Below are 19179 nucleotides of genomic sequence, written 5' to 3' on the forward strand. Positions count from 1 at the left end.
ATTGCGGCTAATATGTGCTGATCAATGGCAGAAATCGTCGTCGCCGTCACTTAGCAGCTTCAGCTACCCGGTTCTTAAGAACACCCACCCCAGCATTGAAGCCCGAATGGATCTTACAAGGTCACGAAAAGATTGGTATGTCAGCACTAACACTATGCCCTGTATTGATTTATCGCGTTGATTCGTTACATATCGTGAAGTTTTTGCCTGCATAGCTGAGCCACAAGGATAAATATCTCAAAGTCGAAGAGATACCCGAGCCTTCAATGTATTTCGATCATGATTGCACAGTGTCGCAATATTTCATAATTCTACAAGACGAAAACGGTGTGAGTAGAGGTGGGAAGAAATCACCATGCCTCCAGGACCTAAGATGCCACTGCAAAAAACTGTGTCCTTCAAGCTTCAAGTGAAGAATGATGCATCGCCTTTTACTCGTGCTCTTGAGGAGTATATCAAGCGGAGGAGAAAGAAGAGCAAGACCTCTCAATTGATCACCGACCTGCAAAGTTCACCAAAGCCTCCTTCCAAGCAAGATGTCAACAACGCTTTAAAGCAGCTCGAAAAAGAGACCACAGATTCTGCAGTAACGCGGAACATCAGAAAAGTGTTAAGGCCGGTGATTACAGTTCTTGCTGATTATTCGGGTGTGGTTGATACTATGAGTAAGTCAAACATCATCGGAAATTACCAACACATAATTTATACTTTTAGGTAATGCGGATCCCATGCCGACAGCAATCATTTGGGGTTGCATGAAGGTCGTCATCGATACCTAAAAAAGATACCTCAATCTATATGATGATATCAAGAACCAACTCGAAGATATTACTCTTCAGCTCAACGTGCTAACGGAGTTTGAGTAATTATTTGGAGACTCAAAGACTATGCAAGAACTACTTCAGATGACATATATTGATGTGATCAGGTTTTGGGTTCGAGTGGACAAAGAATGTCATCGATGCGGTCCGTATCTTATGGTGAATCAATGTGCCTTCTAACTAACATTTGAAAGTTGCCAATAGAATGGGCAGAGCATTGTCTTCATACAGTATTCAAAACTAGATGCAATTGTTAAGGACATTGAAAAGAATGCTTATCGGGTTAGTCAATTAGTTCCTGTTGTACAAGAACGTGTTCAAAAGGGTGAGCGGGAGGATGCAGCAGAAGAGAGGCGTTTGGCAGGTATCGCTCGAGACCAACAAAGTGCATTCATCGAGCAACAACTAGAGGAGATGAAGCTGAGAGCCATTGCAAGGAAAAGTATTTTTGCACCACATAATATGTAATGTGCAATTGGCTAACAGAGAATGCAGGTGGGCGTCAGAAAGACGTGAGAAATTGGTTACAAGCTCATTCAACTCTTAATGAAAGCAATTTCCGCCGTCAGGAACAGTATCTGAGGAAACGAAGCCCTGATACATGCTCCTGGCTCTTTTCTCATGATGAGTTTAAAAATTGAAAAAACCCAGATTCAAAGAGTCCTGTGCTTTGGGTTAGGGCGGTGCCCGGAGCAGGAAAATCAGTTCTAACCGCCTTCGCACAAAGCACATTTCAAATCAATTCATCTTTGTGCTCCTTACATCAGTATAATTCATTTGATGAAACATTCTCATCTCTTCAAGTCTATTGCGCTATAGCCGAGCAGCTCGCCAATCGCTTATGGACGCATCTCGAAGACATGCCTGAAGACATCCATGCTTTCACACAGCGAACAAGTACGGTTTTTATGATCGGAGACGTGAAAGCCTTTATTCGCATGTGTTTAAGTCGTCTCCCTCCATCTTATTTGTTTCTCGATGGTGTGGATGAGGAATGCGACTCTGGCCCTCGATGGGAAGCTTTGTGGGACGCTTTGACTTTTTTCATCGAGCTCACGCGTGATAAATCCTATCAATTCAAGCTATGGTGCAGTATTCAGGATCGGATCGATCTTAGAAAGCTTCTGAAAGACTATGCAGCCATCGAGGTTACTAAGGACATAAACAGTGCTGATATTGAGCTTTATCTGTCGAAATCAATCTTGAAGCTCGATAGTCTAGATCTTGATGAGGGATATCAAAATCTGATACTACGGGACCTTCGCAAGAAAGCGGATGGATGCTTCTTATGGGCATCACTTATGTTAGACTCTGTTTCTAGTGCGGTAACGCTGTCTGCTGTGCAATGTCAAGTTCAAGAAGGCTTACCCAAAGACTATGAGAACTACTACCAGAATAAAATAGACAAAATCGAGGCATCACAAAAATCTTTCGTTTCGTAAGTCTCACAACATACACGAAAAGAAAAATCACACTAAAGTATGATCCTTAGCAAAATACTAGCATGTATTGTCTATGCACGACGGCCGCTACGACTGGACGAGCTATGCGAATCTATTGCGATTCTCGACGCGTCCGATTGTGACAATGTTGATAAGTCACAGAGATTATTTCGGAGCATGGCTTTGAAGTTGTGCGAGCCTCTGGTCCAAATCGAGGACCTTGATACCGCACATGGCAAAATCTCAACATGTACTCTCACTCACGGTTCTGTTCGACAGTTTCTCGTGAAACATCCACAATGTCTGAGTAAATCAGAGACATTAGCATGTGAGATTACAGAGGAAGTCATGGCCAATGTTTGCCTGAAATATCTCTGGCAATCACGTTACCAGCGGCTATTAATCCAATCCAAGGATACCTTCGAGGATTATACAGGCGAGGACGTAATGGAACACTATTTGCTCTCTTATGCTGCGAAGTATTGGGACAAGCATCTCGATGGAGTTACATATACTCTTGAAATATGCTCGAGAGTACAGAGCTTCATCACTTCGCCACAGTTCTTCACATGCCTGCAGGTTCAAAGTTTGTTCATTGGAGGTAAGATCCCTGATACTAGGGATGTCATGCTTCATGTGTCTAATGGTATGCAGGACAATTCCAATTTTGGCTCGAATCCAACAGAACCTGGACAGGGCCACATTTAAAACGTGTATTCCCAGCCTGGCTTTCTAGTAATTGTGACAAGAAGCTGGAAATCAAGTACAGCGACTTTGTTGGTGAATGGAATCATGTTTTGGATAGAGTTACGAATCTGGGAGGCAGGTACCCTGGTGAAGTTGATCGGGTCTTTTGGACTTCTATGGGTCCTAAGAACTTCTTGCAGCATGGTCAAAGTCGTTACAAAAACTTTACATTTCAGACTACGAATGAAGAGCCGGATCTAGAAACACCATCTCGATACTATGATGGGATTGATCTCACGGGTCAAAATATAGTGGTATTGAAGATAGAGAATCTGTGAGTATATATATCATTCTATTCGTTTGGATCAGGGTTGTTGACTTTGTATTAGGGGAGGCGGCTCCGAAGATCTTGAATTTACTTGTCAACAATGGACACTTGGTACCCGTCGTCCCAAGCTTAGATTATCACAAAAACTCAATGCATCTCGCATGAACTGGTGTCTGTATGATCATCCGGTCAGCAAAATGGCGCTTGCGTGCCCTATTCCAGTTTCTCTGACCCCGGATCTTCAATTTTTGCGAATTGGTTCACAGCTATTTGCTAAACAAAATGACGAATATACAGCTATTAAAATCTTCGAGGAAGAAGTATATTTCGAGGACATTGCGAACTCTGGACCGTATATCGCCATAGCCTCGAGACAAATTTTGACACAGGAGGATCTTATTGACGTAACATCAACAGACGATCTCACGCTTGATTATGGAGAATGTATAGCTCAGAAAATAATTCAACAGCTAGCCAAAGGGCAGGAACAAGATGTGGATAAGTCCTCAACTTCCACAACTACCACTACCGAAAAATCGCGATCAAGTCGGTCTAGCTCTTCGTCAAGCAACAGTTCTGTTCTGTCACTTGTAATCGAAGATAACGTCGATACTGATAGACAAAAATATGAGAGAATCACTATTGAAGAGTTTGATGATCTAGTGGACGCTTCTGATATCAGTTCTGACTGTAATTCAGCAGAGACAGACTGAAGTGAAGGGTCAACATTAGGCGATTCGAATGAATTAGACGACGATGATCAATGGAACCATTGGGCTAACGAGCAAGTCGATATTGAAGATATCAATAAGAGTTTCGATGATTCCGATTATCAAAGATCTGATGATGGTGACGATTCCGGCTCCAACATTCCAGACGTTCCAGGTTACGACGATCTCTCGGATGAGTTCAATGAATCGGAGAGCGAAGATCAAATGGGGGGTATTGGTAAAGATTCCGATATTGAAATGATCTTATCCGGAGCACCCGTATACGTTCTAAAAAGTGCTCGTTTGGAAACAGATTCCGAAGATACAGATGAGTCTGTAGCTAGTCATTATTCGCAAAGTCTTTATAGTGGTTCGGAAAGCGGTGACAGCCAAGGTGATAAAGATATCGTGGATAATGAAGATGCACATAAACTGGAAGCTCTCTACCTTGGGAAAAAAACCTGGGAAAAGATGCGCCTCGCGTTTCAATTCAGATAATTGACACTACGATGCAAGACAAAACCCCAATTTTCCACTTTTTGCAACGTGTATCTGGCGGGATATTCCATTCTCCTCCCATATTTCACCCAACAGCACCACTTCTGGTCTGGCCCTTAGGTGATGGCAAAATATTGTTCGCAAATTACTTAACCAATACATACTTCACTCGAGAACTTTGCTGTTCTACATATCGCTCCTGTCACATTTTCGTCAAGACTAGGTTCTCCTCCTGTGGTAGATTCATTCATTTTGCGGCCCACAAAGGCCGTCCCGTTGAAAGCGAACCTAAAATGCATCTTACTCTCCAAGTTTCAACCCACCATTTATCCTCCCGCAAAACGGCTAGAAGTCACCCCTTAAAACCCCTTCGCATATACAAAAATGGTTTTCCGGGCACAAATTGTTATCCACCATATCAATTAATCCATTTAGTAGAGTTAGATCTTAACTCGAACGAGGAAGCCTCACCCTCACAAAGCTTAGCTTAATCTCGGCTTCTCGAGTTTATAAGTCCTAAGACCTTGTGTCCTGCAATCTATGTGCTTTGAGCCGCATCAAGCAGATTTATCCCAAATTGGGAATTTCGCAACTCAAACAGTAGTTCTTTTGTCCCACGTTCGAAGAGTTTCCTCCAACAGTTGGTGACTCTGGTCCCAAGCGGAGCAATTCTCGTATAGATTCGCCGATGATAGCCCATCTGTATAGCCTGTCATCCAAGCAGACCTGAGCTATATGTAAATATTGCATCTTCGCAAGTATCTTTAAATACTCAATCAATCAAACTATCCGATTCACATATTTTTTCAAGATGCCATGAGTCCTTACTTTTCCTCGATCCGCTTCAGAATCGAACATCCACACGTATGTCAAACCTAAAAGATAACAGAGAATTTAATTTTGCAACCCGATTCGTCAAACTTGGGCAGTCACTGCCATACATCATTGCGCCTGCCCTTTTTTTGTCAATCCTAATGCAAAAATTCATAAATTTGGACAAATTAGATAAAGATGCCTTATTTTGGTCCCAAGTATGCTTCAGCTCAAACCTCTGCTACTACGTCTATAGACAGTAAGCTTTTCGTTCTCCGTTTACAGAGATTTGATATTTAACAATATTTGGATAATTAGACCAAATACGCCACAACATCGCCCGTCAGTAGAAGCGCAAGACGAGAAGACAAATTGACGAGATATGAAGAAGTGGCCTTGTGCGATAGGCTGAGAAGGCATGTGATTGTGGAGTGATATTGGAGAGGTAACTTCAATTGTAGGTTTGGGAAGGAGTTACTAGTTGTTCTATAAAACATGTCCCCCTGTTACTCCCACTTGTATCCACCTCATGAGAGAAACGCAAATAAAGCATGAAAACTGTAGACTGTGCCACTTCATTCAATCGTGCTCTTAACGCCTGTAGCGGCAAGGAAAAAGTCTTGAACGGCTGTAGTATAATTCCGCAGGTATAATGACACTCGGTTCTAAGTTGAGGCACCCCAATTTCGGACCAACCTTTTTTGGATCAGCATTATACGCCAAAAATGATCTTCTTGACCTATCAACAACTCTATAAGTGTTGGGCCTTATGGTATGAGATTTTCCATTTAGAATTCTTGTAAATTCAAAAAGCGAATATGAATGATACCGGGCTGCTAGGGAATGAGACCATGGTGCGGCTATCCGTTGATTCAACCATTGCGACCAACGAAAGCATTCCTCAGCTCTCCGCTGAGTCAGATCATACTGATAAGGTACCCGACTATTGCCGTGAAGCTCGGGGGGCATGAGGTTAACTTGTTGTGCTTTTAGATACACGATTGCGTAGCCTGAGGTCAGATTTTTCAAACATAGTGTATGTGTTCATTTTAAAATCCAAATAGAAAGAGAAGATTTTGGGCATGAAAACAAATCTCTTTAGAATTGAAGTCGTTCTTCATATCACCAAAAACTACATTTGATATATGTTTGTAATAAGAAGTAAGGCTATTGAATATATATCTGATTTACCACATAGGAAAAGTTAAGACAATAGCCGAAAACAAAGCTATCATCCCCCTTTTCCTACTAGATCAGATTACAGATCAACTATTCATTGAATTGGCCTTGTAATAACAATTTGGCCGCTCTTAATCTATAGCTACCTAGGTATATAGCGATATGTTTGAAGGTAACTTTGTCAAAATTGGAAAGCTTTTTGATAAACTTATTGTGTCTCCTTGTCCTCGTCCGCACTTTATGCGAGTCGTCTTTCATATGGGCTGACTGATAGTGTGCAAACTACTGCTGTTCAGCATGTTATTACAAGAGTTGAATGATGGAGCATCATCTTTTAAAGATCCATCTTCTTTCTCCCGATAAATGTACTGGATTCGTTGAGAAAAAGCTGCGTCGAGAGAATATATAGTTTGACATTCAAAAAAGAGTCCGACTTCCGCTTAAAAATAAAAAAAATTATTCAGTAGGCTCAGCACGGATTTGTATAGTCAAACTCGTCCTTAGCTCTTGGAATGATATAGCGACTTCCAATCGATCACTTGAACAAATAGGATACAACAATAATGAGCTAGAAAGTTATGATATGCTGAAACAAGTATTGAATTCCATTATCATAAAATAGTACTGTGACTACAAGTGTCGTAATCTACAGTTTAAAAGCATCAAAAAGCCATTCTCAGGTCAACGTCCAACCAAATTTGTGTTGGAAAAACAAACGATCCTCGCTCCAGTTCCACTCTTGTACAAAGTATTCCCATCTAATCCATTTCAATTCATGATCTCATATCCCAAGCAATGCGTTGCGCCATGTTGGCCAACACTTTACTTCTTGATGGGCTCTCCCCAAGCGTTCAATTGTTGACCACCACTTCCACCGCTTCCTCCAGTGGCACCTCCAACACCTCCAAGGACACCACCCAAAGCTCCGGTAGCTCCGCCAGCAACATTGCCAACAGTGTTGGTAGCACCACCAGCTACATCACCAACACCGCGAACAGTAGTGTTCAATGTGTTTCCGAGTCCTTCAGTTGTCTTGCCGAGGGCACCACCGACTCCGCCGAGAAGGCCACCTTGTCCATTGGCTTGGGCGCCGCCTGTGAGAGTGTTATCGAGTGCGCCGACGAGTCCGCCGAGGAGTCCCCCACCTTGAGACATGATTATTTGATTTGAGGGGTTGGGTTTGTTTTGATTTGGAGGAGGGACTTAGTGTTTGAGTTTGATTTGTGATTTAGAAATCGTATGTAAATTTGCAGATGATTTATTTGTTGATGTTGAGAAGGAGAAATTACCCGGCAGAAAGTCCCCAGATATATAGTTCTCCAGCTCAACTATTCTCGTCTAAGCCCCGTGTTGGCATATGCATATTGACGCCACACATGGTGGATCACTTCCATCATCTTCTCGATCTTGGGTCGATGGTAATTTCAGGATTTTCCTGATTTTTCCAAAAATCAAGGCTAAGATCCATGCTGGACCCTGACGTAGATCGGATATTAAAAATGACTGGGATGTTGGAGGGTCCAACCAACGGTCTTCCAGAAAGCATGTCATGAGTAACACTTGTCAGACATCAATGGTGGGGTAGTCTGATGATAGGGAGGGACTGAGATTGACGTAATTGATGGAAAGAATGGGTACGGGATCTAGATTATGCATAAGATCGTGATGAAGAGGGTCGCAAATGGGGCAAGGAAGGTTGACCCGAGGTCACAGCCACACATATTATCATAGGGAACTTGCTTTTAGCGACCTATGTGATGAATTCTTGTTGCAAGCCTTGCTTACAGCTAGTCTGGTGAACGATTGGTCGAAGCCAAAGTAGAAAAAACGTGAGTTTCACGTGATATGTCGTACATTTTCTACAAATCCGCCAAAGAAAATTGAATGATACGAAGTAATAGGAGAAAAGAACAAAGCAAATTGCGATGAGGCTCTTCTGAATGACTCGTGATGGAACTAGAAGATTTAGAGTCTGCGGACAATGTTTGATATCTCTAACAAGAATCTAATCATGATCAAGCCAATTCCATTCCTCTTTTTATAGTATGTGAGGGACTCGAAGACCTTATTCTTTAGAGTATCCACTCAAATTACTACCTCCAAGAAATACTCCCTTAAATTCCGCCTATCCCTTTTTAAATGGCCTTGTAACAAAAATCGCTGCCGTCACTTGGATATTTATCCGAAAAGAAAGTCCCACTATCATCACTCAAAACCACATAACCCGTAGTATCACCCGTGTTAAAGTCATCCATCCATGAATTATACAAAGTGCAGTTACTGGTCGAGGGCGTCCATGAGTATGATACACATGCTGTTACACCACGACAAGTAGATTGACATTTCAGAATGCCGGCGTAATAACCTGATCCGAAATATCGTGCGGCAAGTGCTGTGTCTGCTGTACCTTGGACATTACAGCCGTCGATAGTTTTGGTGGCGATTGCGGCGGAGGAAGTGGTGGTAATTGTAGAGATACTAGTTGTAGTGGGTAAAACAGTGGTAGTAGGGACATCAGTGGTGCTGGGTAAATCAGTTGTGGTGGCTGTAATGGTTGTGGTTGGTGTATCGTCCTGGGGTGCTGCAGTCCGGGCGATGATTCCCACAGCGGGATTGAGTGGGGAAGCGATCGCGAGAGATGCGATCATGAGGAAGAAAGATGGAGTTAGGCGAGCCATCTTTGCTGTTTTGCGGCCGTGGTCTTCGAGAATTTGAATCGAATTGGGCCTATAAATCGAAAATAGAGATATCTTTGAAAATGAGGAATCGTAATTTATTTATGAAGATTTATGGCCTTGTACCGAAGATTTCGCGATGACCCTAGGATCTAGAATAAGCAACATTGAATACTACCATAGGTGGTTACCATTTGTCAGAGAAATTGGTTCTTTTGCAGGTGCGTCAATTCAGCCTGAATAATTATGGTCTTACAAACTGCACAGAGCCTCGTATCATGCACTTTTGTTGGAAGTCATTTCTTCATTCGACTACCTTGTTTGTTTTTACCTTGCAAAAAATACGAAGAAACCACTAATAATTAATAGCTGTGCCGATATTCAAGCTTTTCTCATACGGCAATCAGCTGCAAGCCACCAAATATTTTCACAGACTCAAGGGGTTTGTTCAGCTCGTTGTTCACGGACTTGGGTCAATAAATTTCCATGCTGAAGTGCGTGCCGAACAATAGACATAGCAAGGGCTTCTGATTTGTGCTAGTTTTCGTTAGTTGAAGAAGGGAATTGAAAGTAATGGTGCCTTACAATTGTTTCGACAGTGCCAGTAGCCATGTGCGTAGTCAGGACAGCATTCTCATTTGCTAGTAGCTTGGGATGTACTTGAGGCTCATTCTCAAAAACACCCAGACCAGCGATGTATAGTTTACCAGACTCGAGGGCGTCGATCAAAGCTTGCTTATCAATTATAGGCCCACGCGAAGTATTAATCAGAATGACTCCGTCCTTCATTTGTGCAAATTCGTTGGAGCCGAGCGTGTACCTAGTGTCATCCGACAGTGGAAGGTGTACTGAAATGATATCGCTTGTCCGGAGAAGGTCTTGAAAGGAAACTTATTTGGTGCCTGGAGGTGTCCTTTCCACGGGAAGAGGATTTTGGTTGTAATATTGAATATGCATGTCAAACGCTGCGGCACGTTTGGCTACTACACTACCAATATTGCCCATGCCGAGTATCCCCAGAACTTTGCCTTCCGGATCATGTCCTAGCCCAGCATGCCCACGCCATTTACCATTTCTAATGGACAAAGAAGAAATCCATGATCGGCGTAGAGAATCAAGCAAGAGGTACATAGTAGCATCAGCTGTTGCATTACCAATATTCGCTGGGGAGTTTGAGACGGCGATACCTGTAAAAATACGTCAAAACTCGCTCGAAGAATCCACTTTACTACCTTTTCTACTTTTAATAGTGCAGGCATTGATATCAAGTTGATCGTAGCCAGCCTGAGGAGCACATATTAATCTGACCAATTTTGGCAAATATTAAATAAGATCGGTGTCAAAACGACGAGTGTACTATTTCTGTAAGCCCATGTCGACTGAAATGCAAGCTCACGTACTTTGTAAGCATCTTCACATCTTATTATTACTAACACTCCATCGTAATGCCCAGAATGGCAATCATCGCGAAAAGTATCTCTGTTGCCATCCTTGAGATGCTATTACCTCAAATCAGCATCATGGATTTATGTTGTATGAAATGAACACTCACAATTGATTCCGCAACATTTGACAAATTGTTCCATTCCGAAGATGCACAATAAACTGTTCCTATGGGTAGCACTTTAAGCAAATCCATCACGACTGTTAAGCTTGGGGTTCAATGTGACAAGCTGCCCGTCGACTCAAAATGCAGAGGAGAATTGAGAAGGGTAGTTAGAAAAGGAATGAGATGAACATCTTGCTATTCTATCCAGGAACCAATATCCAGCTGAACTGTCTTGTGGGAAATAGGTTGAATATGCCAAACAGTTCGATTTGTAGATGCACCAATGATATATGCAATGCGCGACGAGCCCAATTGAGCGCACGCGTCTCGACCGAGGCAAGGTAGTGGAATAAGAGTTCTACTGACCAGTGAAGCCCATCAAATCTTCGATTAGTATTCGATTACTCTTCACTGCCGTCTCATTAATTAGTGACTCCATAACCGTGTGGAGATGTGGACAATCCAAACGCCTCCGATTTGCATAGCGAGCGACGTTTGTGTGCCTTACCAATTGCAACCTTGCAAATGTAGCGAGTAAATGATGTTATTGCTAATCATCATCTATCATGCCCTTCGTCGAATGGCTTTAAGGGAGAGTAGGTAGCTGAAGAATGAAATGGCAAACAGCATGAAAATCTTCATTTCGTGATTGAATGTCAAGTTAATTCCAAGAGAGGGAGCACTCTATGAGCAAAGTATATCCGAGGTCCGAGACAATCTTAAATGCAAGTATTATATTGAGCTAATGAAGATGTCGATAAGATAAGATAAGATAAGATCCCACACTATGTAAAGCATACTCTGTGGATTCCCACCATGGCAACCTTATTAAACCCAACCTTGCATCAACTCTAATACTCACTAACATAATGATTAGAGGGTCAATGACACCGTCGAAAGGCCCCTTTTTCAATTGGGCGTAACGGAACTAATGATGAATTGCCAAATTATAAGATATCATTACAAGAAATCAATGCTACATAATCGTATACTCGTAATTCCAAACATTGAGAAACCAAAATCAATCAGTTCAGTTGAGTCCCTAAGAAAAGTTAGGGGATTATTGACCATGTCGTGATTAATCGACTAAACTCACTATGATTATCCACTTTCGACTCATCCATTCTACCATCATTCTCATCAACAGCCTCCTCAGCCTCTTCTCCTTTCTTCTTCGAGGAAAACAACGAACCAAATGACCATACAGATCCCTTCTTATTTTCTGTTCTCACGTCATCATCGGCATCAATAGTTACAGATTCACTTGGTTCTTCCTCCTCCACGGGTCCATCAGCCTCTGTCTTCTTGGCCTTGTTTGAGCTCCAGAAAGAGCTAACACCTTTGGATGCGTAAGTGGGAATAGCTGCTCCGGCCTTTAAGCCTGTTGAAGCTGCGCCAGTGAGACCAGATCCTGCAGCAGATGCGTATCCAGATACACCGGATCCTGCCCTCTGAGAAATCCGGTAAAGACTTTGAAGATACGATTCTCGCTGCTTTTTATCAAGATCATTTTCTTGGATATCTGGCAGTGGAATCGCGGCAGCTGCGGCCACAATATCAAGTGGTGAGTCGTCGACTCCGTCCATGTCTAAGTTCGGGATCGACTCAGAGTCTGTAGCCGTTGTCATCTCACTTTCGTCTGTCTGCACATCTTTAGCATCTTTCGCCTGTGTAGCATCTGGAGAAGGCTCTGGCGGTGGAGGAATATCCACGAGTTTTTTGTCGGCTTGAAACCATTCAACGACTAGATCTCTTGCTTGTTGCGAGATTGCATCATAATTATCGTTGGTTTGGGGTTTGAACATACTCATATGAGCTTGAACTTCATCCTCGACTGCCCCATTAACAGTTCGAATAAAAAGATCGTGAGACTTTTGTCCTGATGCAGGTATTGCAGAGAAAGTTCTCTCCGGAACAAAATATCCACCTGTCCAATATCCGTTTTCCCCTAATGAAGTATAGCAATTTCTGATTCCAACTCCTTCAATCTTGGACAGTCTTTCGAGTCGCTGGACCATCTCTTTTTGTCTCATCAAAGCACCTACAAACTTAAGATGGCTTGACAACCATGCAAAAGATTGACCGACACTATCTCGATTGATGTATGCGAGCCCCTGTCCCAATGCATCGTAACCTTGCTCCGCTCCATCCTTGAGAGAGTTCTTGTTCAAATTCTTGACGCCTGAGATGATCGTCTCGCGATTTCTGTACGCCGCTACACCGCCGGCCGCAATTGCTCCTACAACACCGGACTTTACTGCGATTCCCTCCCAGATCTTCCATCCCGGACTTGCGGTTCTGGTGGTAGCTGTCAAAGAGCTCCCCGCTTGTCTAGCAGCTTGTTTTGCAGTCATGGTTCCCAAAGATCTAGCACTGATAAGGCCAGCTGATGCCGCTGACATTACATTCCAGATGTTGCTAACCTGCGTCAAAGTTAGTACGTATCAAATCGGAAAAGATTCAGCTCTAACTTTATTATATTGTGAAAAGGCACCATAGACAAACATAGAACGAGCGAGACCATTGTAAGGGGTATCGAAAGCGAGAATTCCTTGGATAAGAGGGAATATGACATGATTGGAGTCCTCATCCTCCTTATCATGATGATCATTAAGAATGGAGAATAGTGCATCGGATGCTACAAACCCTCTGAATAGATTATCAGTACCAAATACAGGACTATAGTGATAGAACTGGTTCTTACCCCATTGAATGTGCAACCAAGATGACTCCTACAGATCTATCATTTGGTGGCCATGGAGCTTCGGTCTTCTCTTTCCGAACTTCCATAACTTTTGCTTTCAGCCTAAGAAATCGAGTTGGTTAAAACAAAGTCCAGATGCTCTAGTTATTGTCACATACCATTCAAGAAATCGATCAGTACTGTCCAGCAGGTCACCTCTCGTCTCATATTTTGGATATATAAGAAGTTCAACATCATCATCTGGTAGCTTGTCTGCTACACTTTTCTGAAGGTTCTATCTCGAGGGTCAATACCTTTATCCAAACTACGGATTGTTTTGGCTTACCTGAGGGAACGTATAAAAGGTCTCTCCATTACCCTTGAACCCATGGATAAAACATAGGAGTAGTGTTCGCTTCATTGTGAAGTCGTACGATGAACTACTAATAAAATTTCATGAAGAAAGTAATCAGCCACGACAGTATGGGGTACCAAGTATTAATATGGATATGATCATCTTGCTTCATAGATGGCTGTGAGGTTGTTAGTGTGAGAAAGCCACTAGAAATCATGGAAACCGCAAACCACCAATTCAGGGTTTTAAACTTTCACATTCACATGCATTTGTTCAAGGATGATCTCATAGAGTTTTATCTATCCTTACCGCCATATACGTCATTTTCAGCTCGATATACAAGGGATATCGCTGTCCTCACTTTGACGGTCATGGGATTTTCATCGATAGACGCGGGGTGAGAACGAAGGTATGGACAATAAAGGAAGGCGATATTATTGCCAATGCACGTGATTTTACCATCTTGGCGAACACGGAAAACACGAAGGCGACGTGAATTGCAAATCAGCCCATTGCAAACCATTTAGGAGTTGCCAACATTTCAATTCAAATTCGAAATCGGGATTACCAAGGTTTTATATTTATCATTATTACTGACTTGAAAATAGATCGAAGAAATCTCACAACAAATCCATCTCAAACACCTCAAGCTTTGTGAACATCATTGTAAATTTTTGCTAAAATACAGGAAGAACCAAAAAGTCCGCTAAACATTAAGGATAAAAGAAATTATAGACCGATATTCCCAATATCCAAGACCGCTATAAAATACATGTACCTTTTGAAGTAATTTGTAAAGCAAACCCGCTCGTAAAATTCGTCAAACCATTTATTTCTTCTTCTTGCCAGTGATGGAATCAACCACCATTCCAAGTCCTAGGCCGTTCAACAGTCCCTTAAGACCAAGACCTCCGAGAAGGTTGTCAAGCAAGCCTCCAAGACCAAGTCCGCTCAACTGTAAAAGTTGTTAGCATTTGTTCAGGAAAGGGGGAAATGAGTTCACGTGATAACTTACCAATTTACCAACTAATCCGAGAACACCACTCAAAAGCAAGCCAACAGCGGCGAGAATTTGAGCAAGTGGCTCCGAAAGGAGGTTCCATAGAGGGTTGATTTCTTTCTTGGCGTGTGGCATGCCTTCGATCTTTCTCTTGGCATTCTCGATGGTCTCACTGACAGTGCCGGTAAGCTATAAATAATGATTAGTAGACGTTCGTGTAATAAGCGTATCACATATGGAGAAAACATACCTCTTTGAGACAATCAGCAAGATGATATTCTGCTGGGGTTGCTTCATGAGCTGCTGTCTTAGCCTTGGCTTGAGAAGCAAGTCTTCCACCAGGGTCAAGAGCACGGATGGAGGAATTAGCCTCAGAAAGAATACGACCACCTTCTTCGATCAATGGCTTGACCTTGTTGACAAGGTCCTCTTCATCAAGCTCGTCCTTTGGTGTACGCTCGGCTTTGTCGATGTGTGAAATGATCTGTTTCAGAACTGGCTTGATCTTGCCAAGAGCATCTTCAACGCAGTAGGTCATCTGACCACAAATCTTTTCATCGAGTTCGGCTTCCTCTCTCTTCTTCCTCTCTTCTTCAGTCTCTTCTGGCTCGGCTTCAGGTTCTTCTACCTCTGGTTCTGGCTCTGCCTCTGGTTCTGGCTCGGGTTCATCTTCGACGATATCCTCGAGAAGAGTCACGTGTCCGAGTGAGTTACCCTTTTGATCGACAACGTCTCCGTCATCATCAATCTTCTTGCCTGCACAGAGCTTGAGATCACCAGTTGTCAATTTACCAATGATATCACCGTTCTCATCAACAACATTACCCTCCTTGTTAACCTTGCGGCCAGCCATTGGGCTGACATCCTTTTGGACTTCCTCCTCTTTCCATCTCTCAGCTCTACCAAGAACGTTACCGTTCTTGTCAACAATCTCGCCATCATCATCAACAGCGCGACCGAAGAGAACGTTGGCATCACCAGATACCAATCGACCGACGACTTCACCAGATGAGGTAACAACTTTACCTTCCTTGTTGACAGTGCAACCGTCGAAGTCTGTGAAAGGACCTTCCTTCAAACCTTCACGGTCACCCTCTGGAACGACCTCGCACTTTCCAATGATATCTCCTCCCTCGTTTCTGACAAAACCTTGCTTATCGCACATTTTACCAGCGAGTTGCTTGATATCACCTTCAACAACGCGACCGTAGATTTCGCCAGATTTGTTGACGACGTTACCGGCTTTGTTGACACGCTTTCCAGCCAAGGAAGAGTTGTCGACTTCTGGCTCTGGTTCGGCTTCAGGGGCTTCCCATCTTTCAGCCTTACCAAGAACGTTGCCGCTAGCAGACAAAATGTCTCCATCTGCATCGACCTTCTTGCCCTTGAGTTTCTTCGCATCACCTTCAATGACCTTGCCAATAACTTCGCCGTTATGAACAACATCGCCATTGGACTCAACAGTGGCATCTGGGAAATCCTCAAATGGTGCTGGCTCTTTCAGTTCTTCCTTCTCTGCTTCTGGGATTGGCTCAGCTTGACCAATCTTCTTTCCGCTGTCACCCCAGATAGCACCGTCCTTGTCACATCGGCGACCGATCATGTTCTTCAAAGCACCTTGAATGATGCGACCAACAACACGACCGGAATCATCAGTGACGTTTCCGAGCTTGTTTACCTTCTTGTCAAAAAGGACAGAGTAATCTGGTCCTTCTGGCTCTGGCTCTGGCTCTTCTTCAGTTCGCTCTGCCTTTCCAATGACGTTGCCATTCTTGTCAAGGATGTCACCATCCTCATCGACAGTCTTGCCAATCATCTTCTTGACATCACCTTCGACGACTTGACCAATGACTTGACCCTCGTAAACGATCTTGCCAGATTTCTCAACAATCGCACCAGGGAAGTCTTCAAATGGTGCTGATCCATTCTCTTCCCTCTCTGGGAGAGGTTCGGCACGGCCAATAACCTTTCCGGTATCGTTGTAGATCTTTCCCTCCTTGTCGCACTTCTTGCCGGCAAGTTTCTTGGCATCACCTTCAACAAGTTGACCAACTGGGTTTCCATCTCTATCGACAATCTTTCCGGACTTGTTGACCTTCAGACCCTCGAGAATGGAGACAGGTGGGATGTCCGATTCAGCTTCCTCTTGAACGTCCTCAGCAGCATCTTTGGCCTCATCAGTAGCGCCTTCGGCCTCCGCCTTGGCCTCATCAGTTGCCTCGAGACCCTCCTTTCCTTCCTCGACGGTGCCTTCAGCATCTTCCTTGGCGCCCTCCACGCCCTCCTTGGTCTCATCAGTAGCACCTTCGACATCGGCCTTAGCCTCGTCAGTCGCTCCCTTGAGACCTTCCTTTCCTTCTTCGACAGCGCCTTCAACACCTTCCTTGGCGCCCTCCACGCCCTCCTTGGCTTCTTCGCCTTCTGGGACCTGGGATCCGAGATCAGCCTTGGAATCAAGATCGGCCTTGGAACCAAGGTCAGCTTTGGAGCCTTCGACCTTGGAGCCAAGCTTGCTTCCGAGCTGGCTAGCGCCTTCTGCGACACCAACGTTCATGATTCGCTCTCTAACGCTTTCTGGAATGGGGAGTTGATCAACTGGAAGTAAATCAACCTTTCCAATGATGGTGCCATTCTCTCCAACAAGGTTGCCCTCATCATCGACATTGACACCTTGCTTGCCGACCAAAGACTTGAGATCGACATCATCTTGGAGTTTTCCAATTGCCTTTTTGTCGGCATCGAGAATCTCACCAGACTCTTGGATCTCGAATGGACCCTTGAGTTTAGATTGTGGGATGATTGGCTCTTCGACTGGATCGGCATCTGGCTTCGAGACAGCATCTTCAGCTTTGGATTTAGTGTCGTTAACTTGTTCCTTGGCACCGTCAGCGGCATCTTGAAGATTTGCCTTCTCTCCTTCAAGACCAGATTTTGCGCTGTCAGCTGGTGACTTGGCACCATCGGCAACCTCTCCGAGAGCGTCTTCGGCATCCTCGATTGGGTCTGCGGATCCGATGATCTGGCCTTCCTTGTCCAAGACATCTCCTTCCTCATTGACAATGCTGTCCTTGAGTTTGGATGCATCAATATCGGTTTCGTTGACTTTGCCAATGACGTTTCCATCGTCGTCGATGACTTCACCCTTCTCATTGACCTTTCCAGCAGCTTCAGTATCTTCTGCGCTTTCACCGGCCTCCTTGCCAGTGTCCTCAGCAGTTTCCTTTACGTCGCCAGCTTTGGATTCGAGAGTGTCCTTGACATCTCCAGCCTTGGACTCGGTGGCTTCCTTAGCATCTCCAGCCTTGGACTCAGCGGTTTCCTTAGCATCTCCGGCTTTAGACTCGGTGGTTTCCTTAGCATCTCCAGGCTTGGATTCGGTAGTTTCTTTGGCGTCTTTGCCAGTCTCAGAAGCCTTACCCTTCACATCTTCACCTGCCTCGGTGGCCTTTTCTTGGACACCATCGACAACACCATCAACTTCCTTCTCGTCTGAAGCATGGGAAGCCTGAGAAGCCTTGTCTGTGGCCTCTCCGACATTGCGGGAATCTTCATTTGGATCGCGCTCAGTGAGTTCTTCCTCTTCTTCTACTGGGGCTTCCTCATCATCTTCTTCTCTTCCTTCCTCTTCTCCCTCGGCAACACCATTCTCCTCGGTTCCTTCATCATCTTCCTCGTACTCCTCTTGCTCTCCATTGGTGAGGTGATCCTCATTGTCTGAGATGGCTGATGGAGCCATTCTTTCTGGAGAATCGGGAGGTTCTGAGCGGGTTTGTACTGGCTCTGGTGTGGATGGAGCTTTTGGAACGTTCTTCTTAACACTCTTTGGTGCAGGTGATTTTGCAGGTGTCTTGGTGGGTGTCTTTGGTGTCTTAGATGAGCTCTTGGGAGTTTTCAAAGTTTGCTTTGGGGATTCTTCGGTGTCTGTCATTATCGGTTGTTTGGGTATCTTTGTAAATTGTAGTAATGTTTGTGTTTATAGTATTGTACTGTTTATTCAAAAGTAGTGGTCATACAGAAAAAAAGAGTAGGCTTCGTACAGAACCCGTGAGCTCTTCTTGTATTGGAATATCAGACTGCTAATTTCCGGTTTACTTGGAAGCAAAGGAGCTTGGATAGCTTGCCTATGATGTAAGTACGTCACAGCTTGGGAGCTATGATGCTGCACAGTATCAGCTTCCAGGCTCTATACGTCAGCCACTTGAAGCTGATAGATTGAAATGTCTAGGATGGTGCGCCACACCATGTTGAAATTTCTCAAAGCTGGAAGGCCGCATCTTTCCTGGCAATGTGCGTCATGGCATTCGCCATGGCAATGTAGTGGGGGTGGTCACTTGCTCATCATTGGTCAGCTTATTTTGTACCACCCCGCGACATTGTGCTCGAAATCCTGATGCATCGCGAATCGGTAGACTACCTTTGATCGACCAGGGAATTTGCTA

At 44.0% G+C, this 19179-nt stretch overlaps 8 protein-coding genes across 8 annotated transcripts; 2 read left to right on the top strand and 6 right to left on the bottom strand.

Moving 5' to 3' along the window:
• Window positions 1–373: 373 nt before the first annotated feature.
• EAE97_000100 (uncharacterized protein) lies at window positions 374–4486 on the top strand (the record flags this gene model as incomplete). The annotated part of the gene is made up of 9 exons (XM_038870610.1): window positions 374–665; window positions 929–966; window positions 1026–1263; window positions 1317–1449; window positions 1501–2259; window positions 2314–2864; window positions 2918–3284; window positions 3340–3968; window positions 4011–4486. 9 exons carry the CDS (start codon window positions 374–376, stop codon window positions 4484–4486), a joined length of 3483 nt encoding a protein of 1160 aa, XP_038737971.1.
• Window positions 4487–5352: 866 nt separating this feature from the next.
• EAE97_000101 (uncharacterized protein) lies at window positions 5353–7041 on the top strand (the record flags this gene model as incomplete). Its single annotated transcript, XM_038870611.1, has 2 exons — window positions 5353–5558; window positions 5618–7041. 2 exons carry the CDS (start codon window positions 5353–5355, stop codon window positions 5673–5675), a joined length of 264 nt encoding a protein of 87 aa, XP_038737972.1. The 3' UTR covers window positions 5676–7041.
• Window positions 7042–7300: 259 nt separating this feature from the next.
• On the bottom strand, window positions 7301–7633 carry EAE97_000102 (uncharacterized protein; the record flags this gene model as incomplete). Its single annotated transcript, XM_038870612.1, has 1 exon — window positions 7301–7633. The coding sequence occupies one exon, from the start codon at window positions 7631–7633 to the stop codon at window positions 7301–7303; it is 333 nt and encodes a 110-aa protein (XP_038737973.1).
• Window positions 7634–8613: 980 nt separating this feature from the next.
• Window positions 8614–9156, bottom strand: EAE97_000103 (uncharacterized protein; the record flags this gene model as incomplete). Its single annotated transcript, XM_038870613.1, has 1 exon — window positions 8614–9156. One exon carries the CDS (start codon window positions 9154–9156, stop codon window positions 8614–8616), a length of 543 nt encoding a protein of 180 aa, XP_038737974.1.
• A 152-nt stretch (window positions 9157–9308) lies between these two features.
• Window positions 9309–9942, bottom strand: EAE97_000104 (uncharacterized protein; the record flags this gene model as incomplete). Its single annotated transcript, XM_038870614.1, has 2 exons — window positions 9309–9690; window positions 9739–9942. 2 exons carry the CDS (start codon window positions 9940–9942, stop codon window positions 9589–9591), a joined length of 306 nt encoding a protein of 101 aa, XP_038737975.1. The 3' UTR covers window positions 9309–9588.
• A 102-nt stretch (window positions 9943–10044) lies between these two features.
• Window positions 10045–10792, bottom strand: EAE97_000105 (uncharacterized protein; the record flags this gene model as incomplete). Its single annotated transcript, XM_038870615.1, has 4 exons — window positions 10045–10340; window positions 10395–10437; window positions 10554–10652; window positions 10706–10792. The coding sequence occupies 4 exons, from the start codon at window positions 10790–10792 to the stop codon at window positions 10045–10047; spliced, it is 525 nt and encodes a 174-aa protein (XP_038737976.1).
• A 935-nt stretch (window positions 10793–11727) lies between these two features.
• Window positions 11728–13806, bottom strand: EAE97_000106 (uncharacterized protein; the record flags this gene model as incomplete). The annotated part of the gene is made up of 6 exons (XM_038870616.1): window positions 11728–11744; window positions 11799–13125; window positions 13174–13351; window positions 13407–13508; window positions 13565–13680; window positions 13732–13806. 6 exons carry the CDS (start codon window positions 13804–13806, stop codon window positions 11728–11730), a joined length of 1815 nt encoding a protein of 604 aa, XP_038737977.1.
• A 763-nt stretch (window positions 13807–14569) lies between these two features.
• On the bottom strand, window positions 14570–18668 carry EAE97_000107 (uncharacterized protein; the record flags this gene model as incomplete). The annotated part of the gene is made up of 3 exons (XM_038870617.1): window positions 14570–14695; window positions 14756–14929; window positions 14991–18668. 3 exons carry the CDS (start codon window positions 18666–18668, stop codon window positions 14570–14572), a joined length of 3978 nt encoding a protein of 1325 aa, XP_038737978.1.
• Between the last annotated feature and the right edge of the window lie 511 nt (window positions 18669–19179).

This window comes from Botrytis byssoidea, assembly GCF_014898295.1.
Source record: "Botrytis byssoidea strain MUCL 94 chromosome Unknown BBYS_001, whole genome shotgun sequence".
Taxonomy (NCBI): Eukaryota; Fungi; Ascomycota; class Leotiomycetes; order Helotiales; family Sclerotiniaceae; genus Botrytis; species Botrytis byssoidea.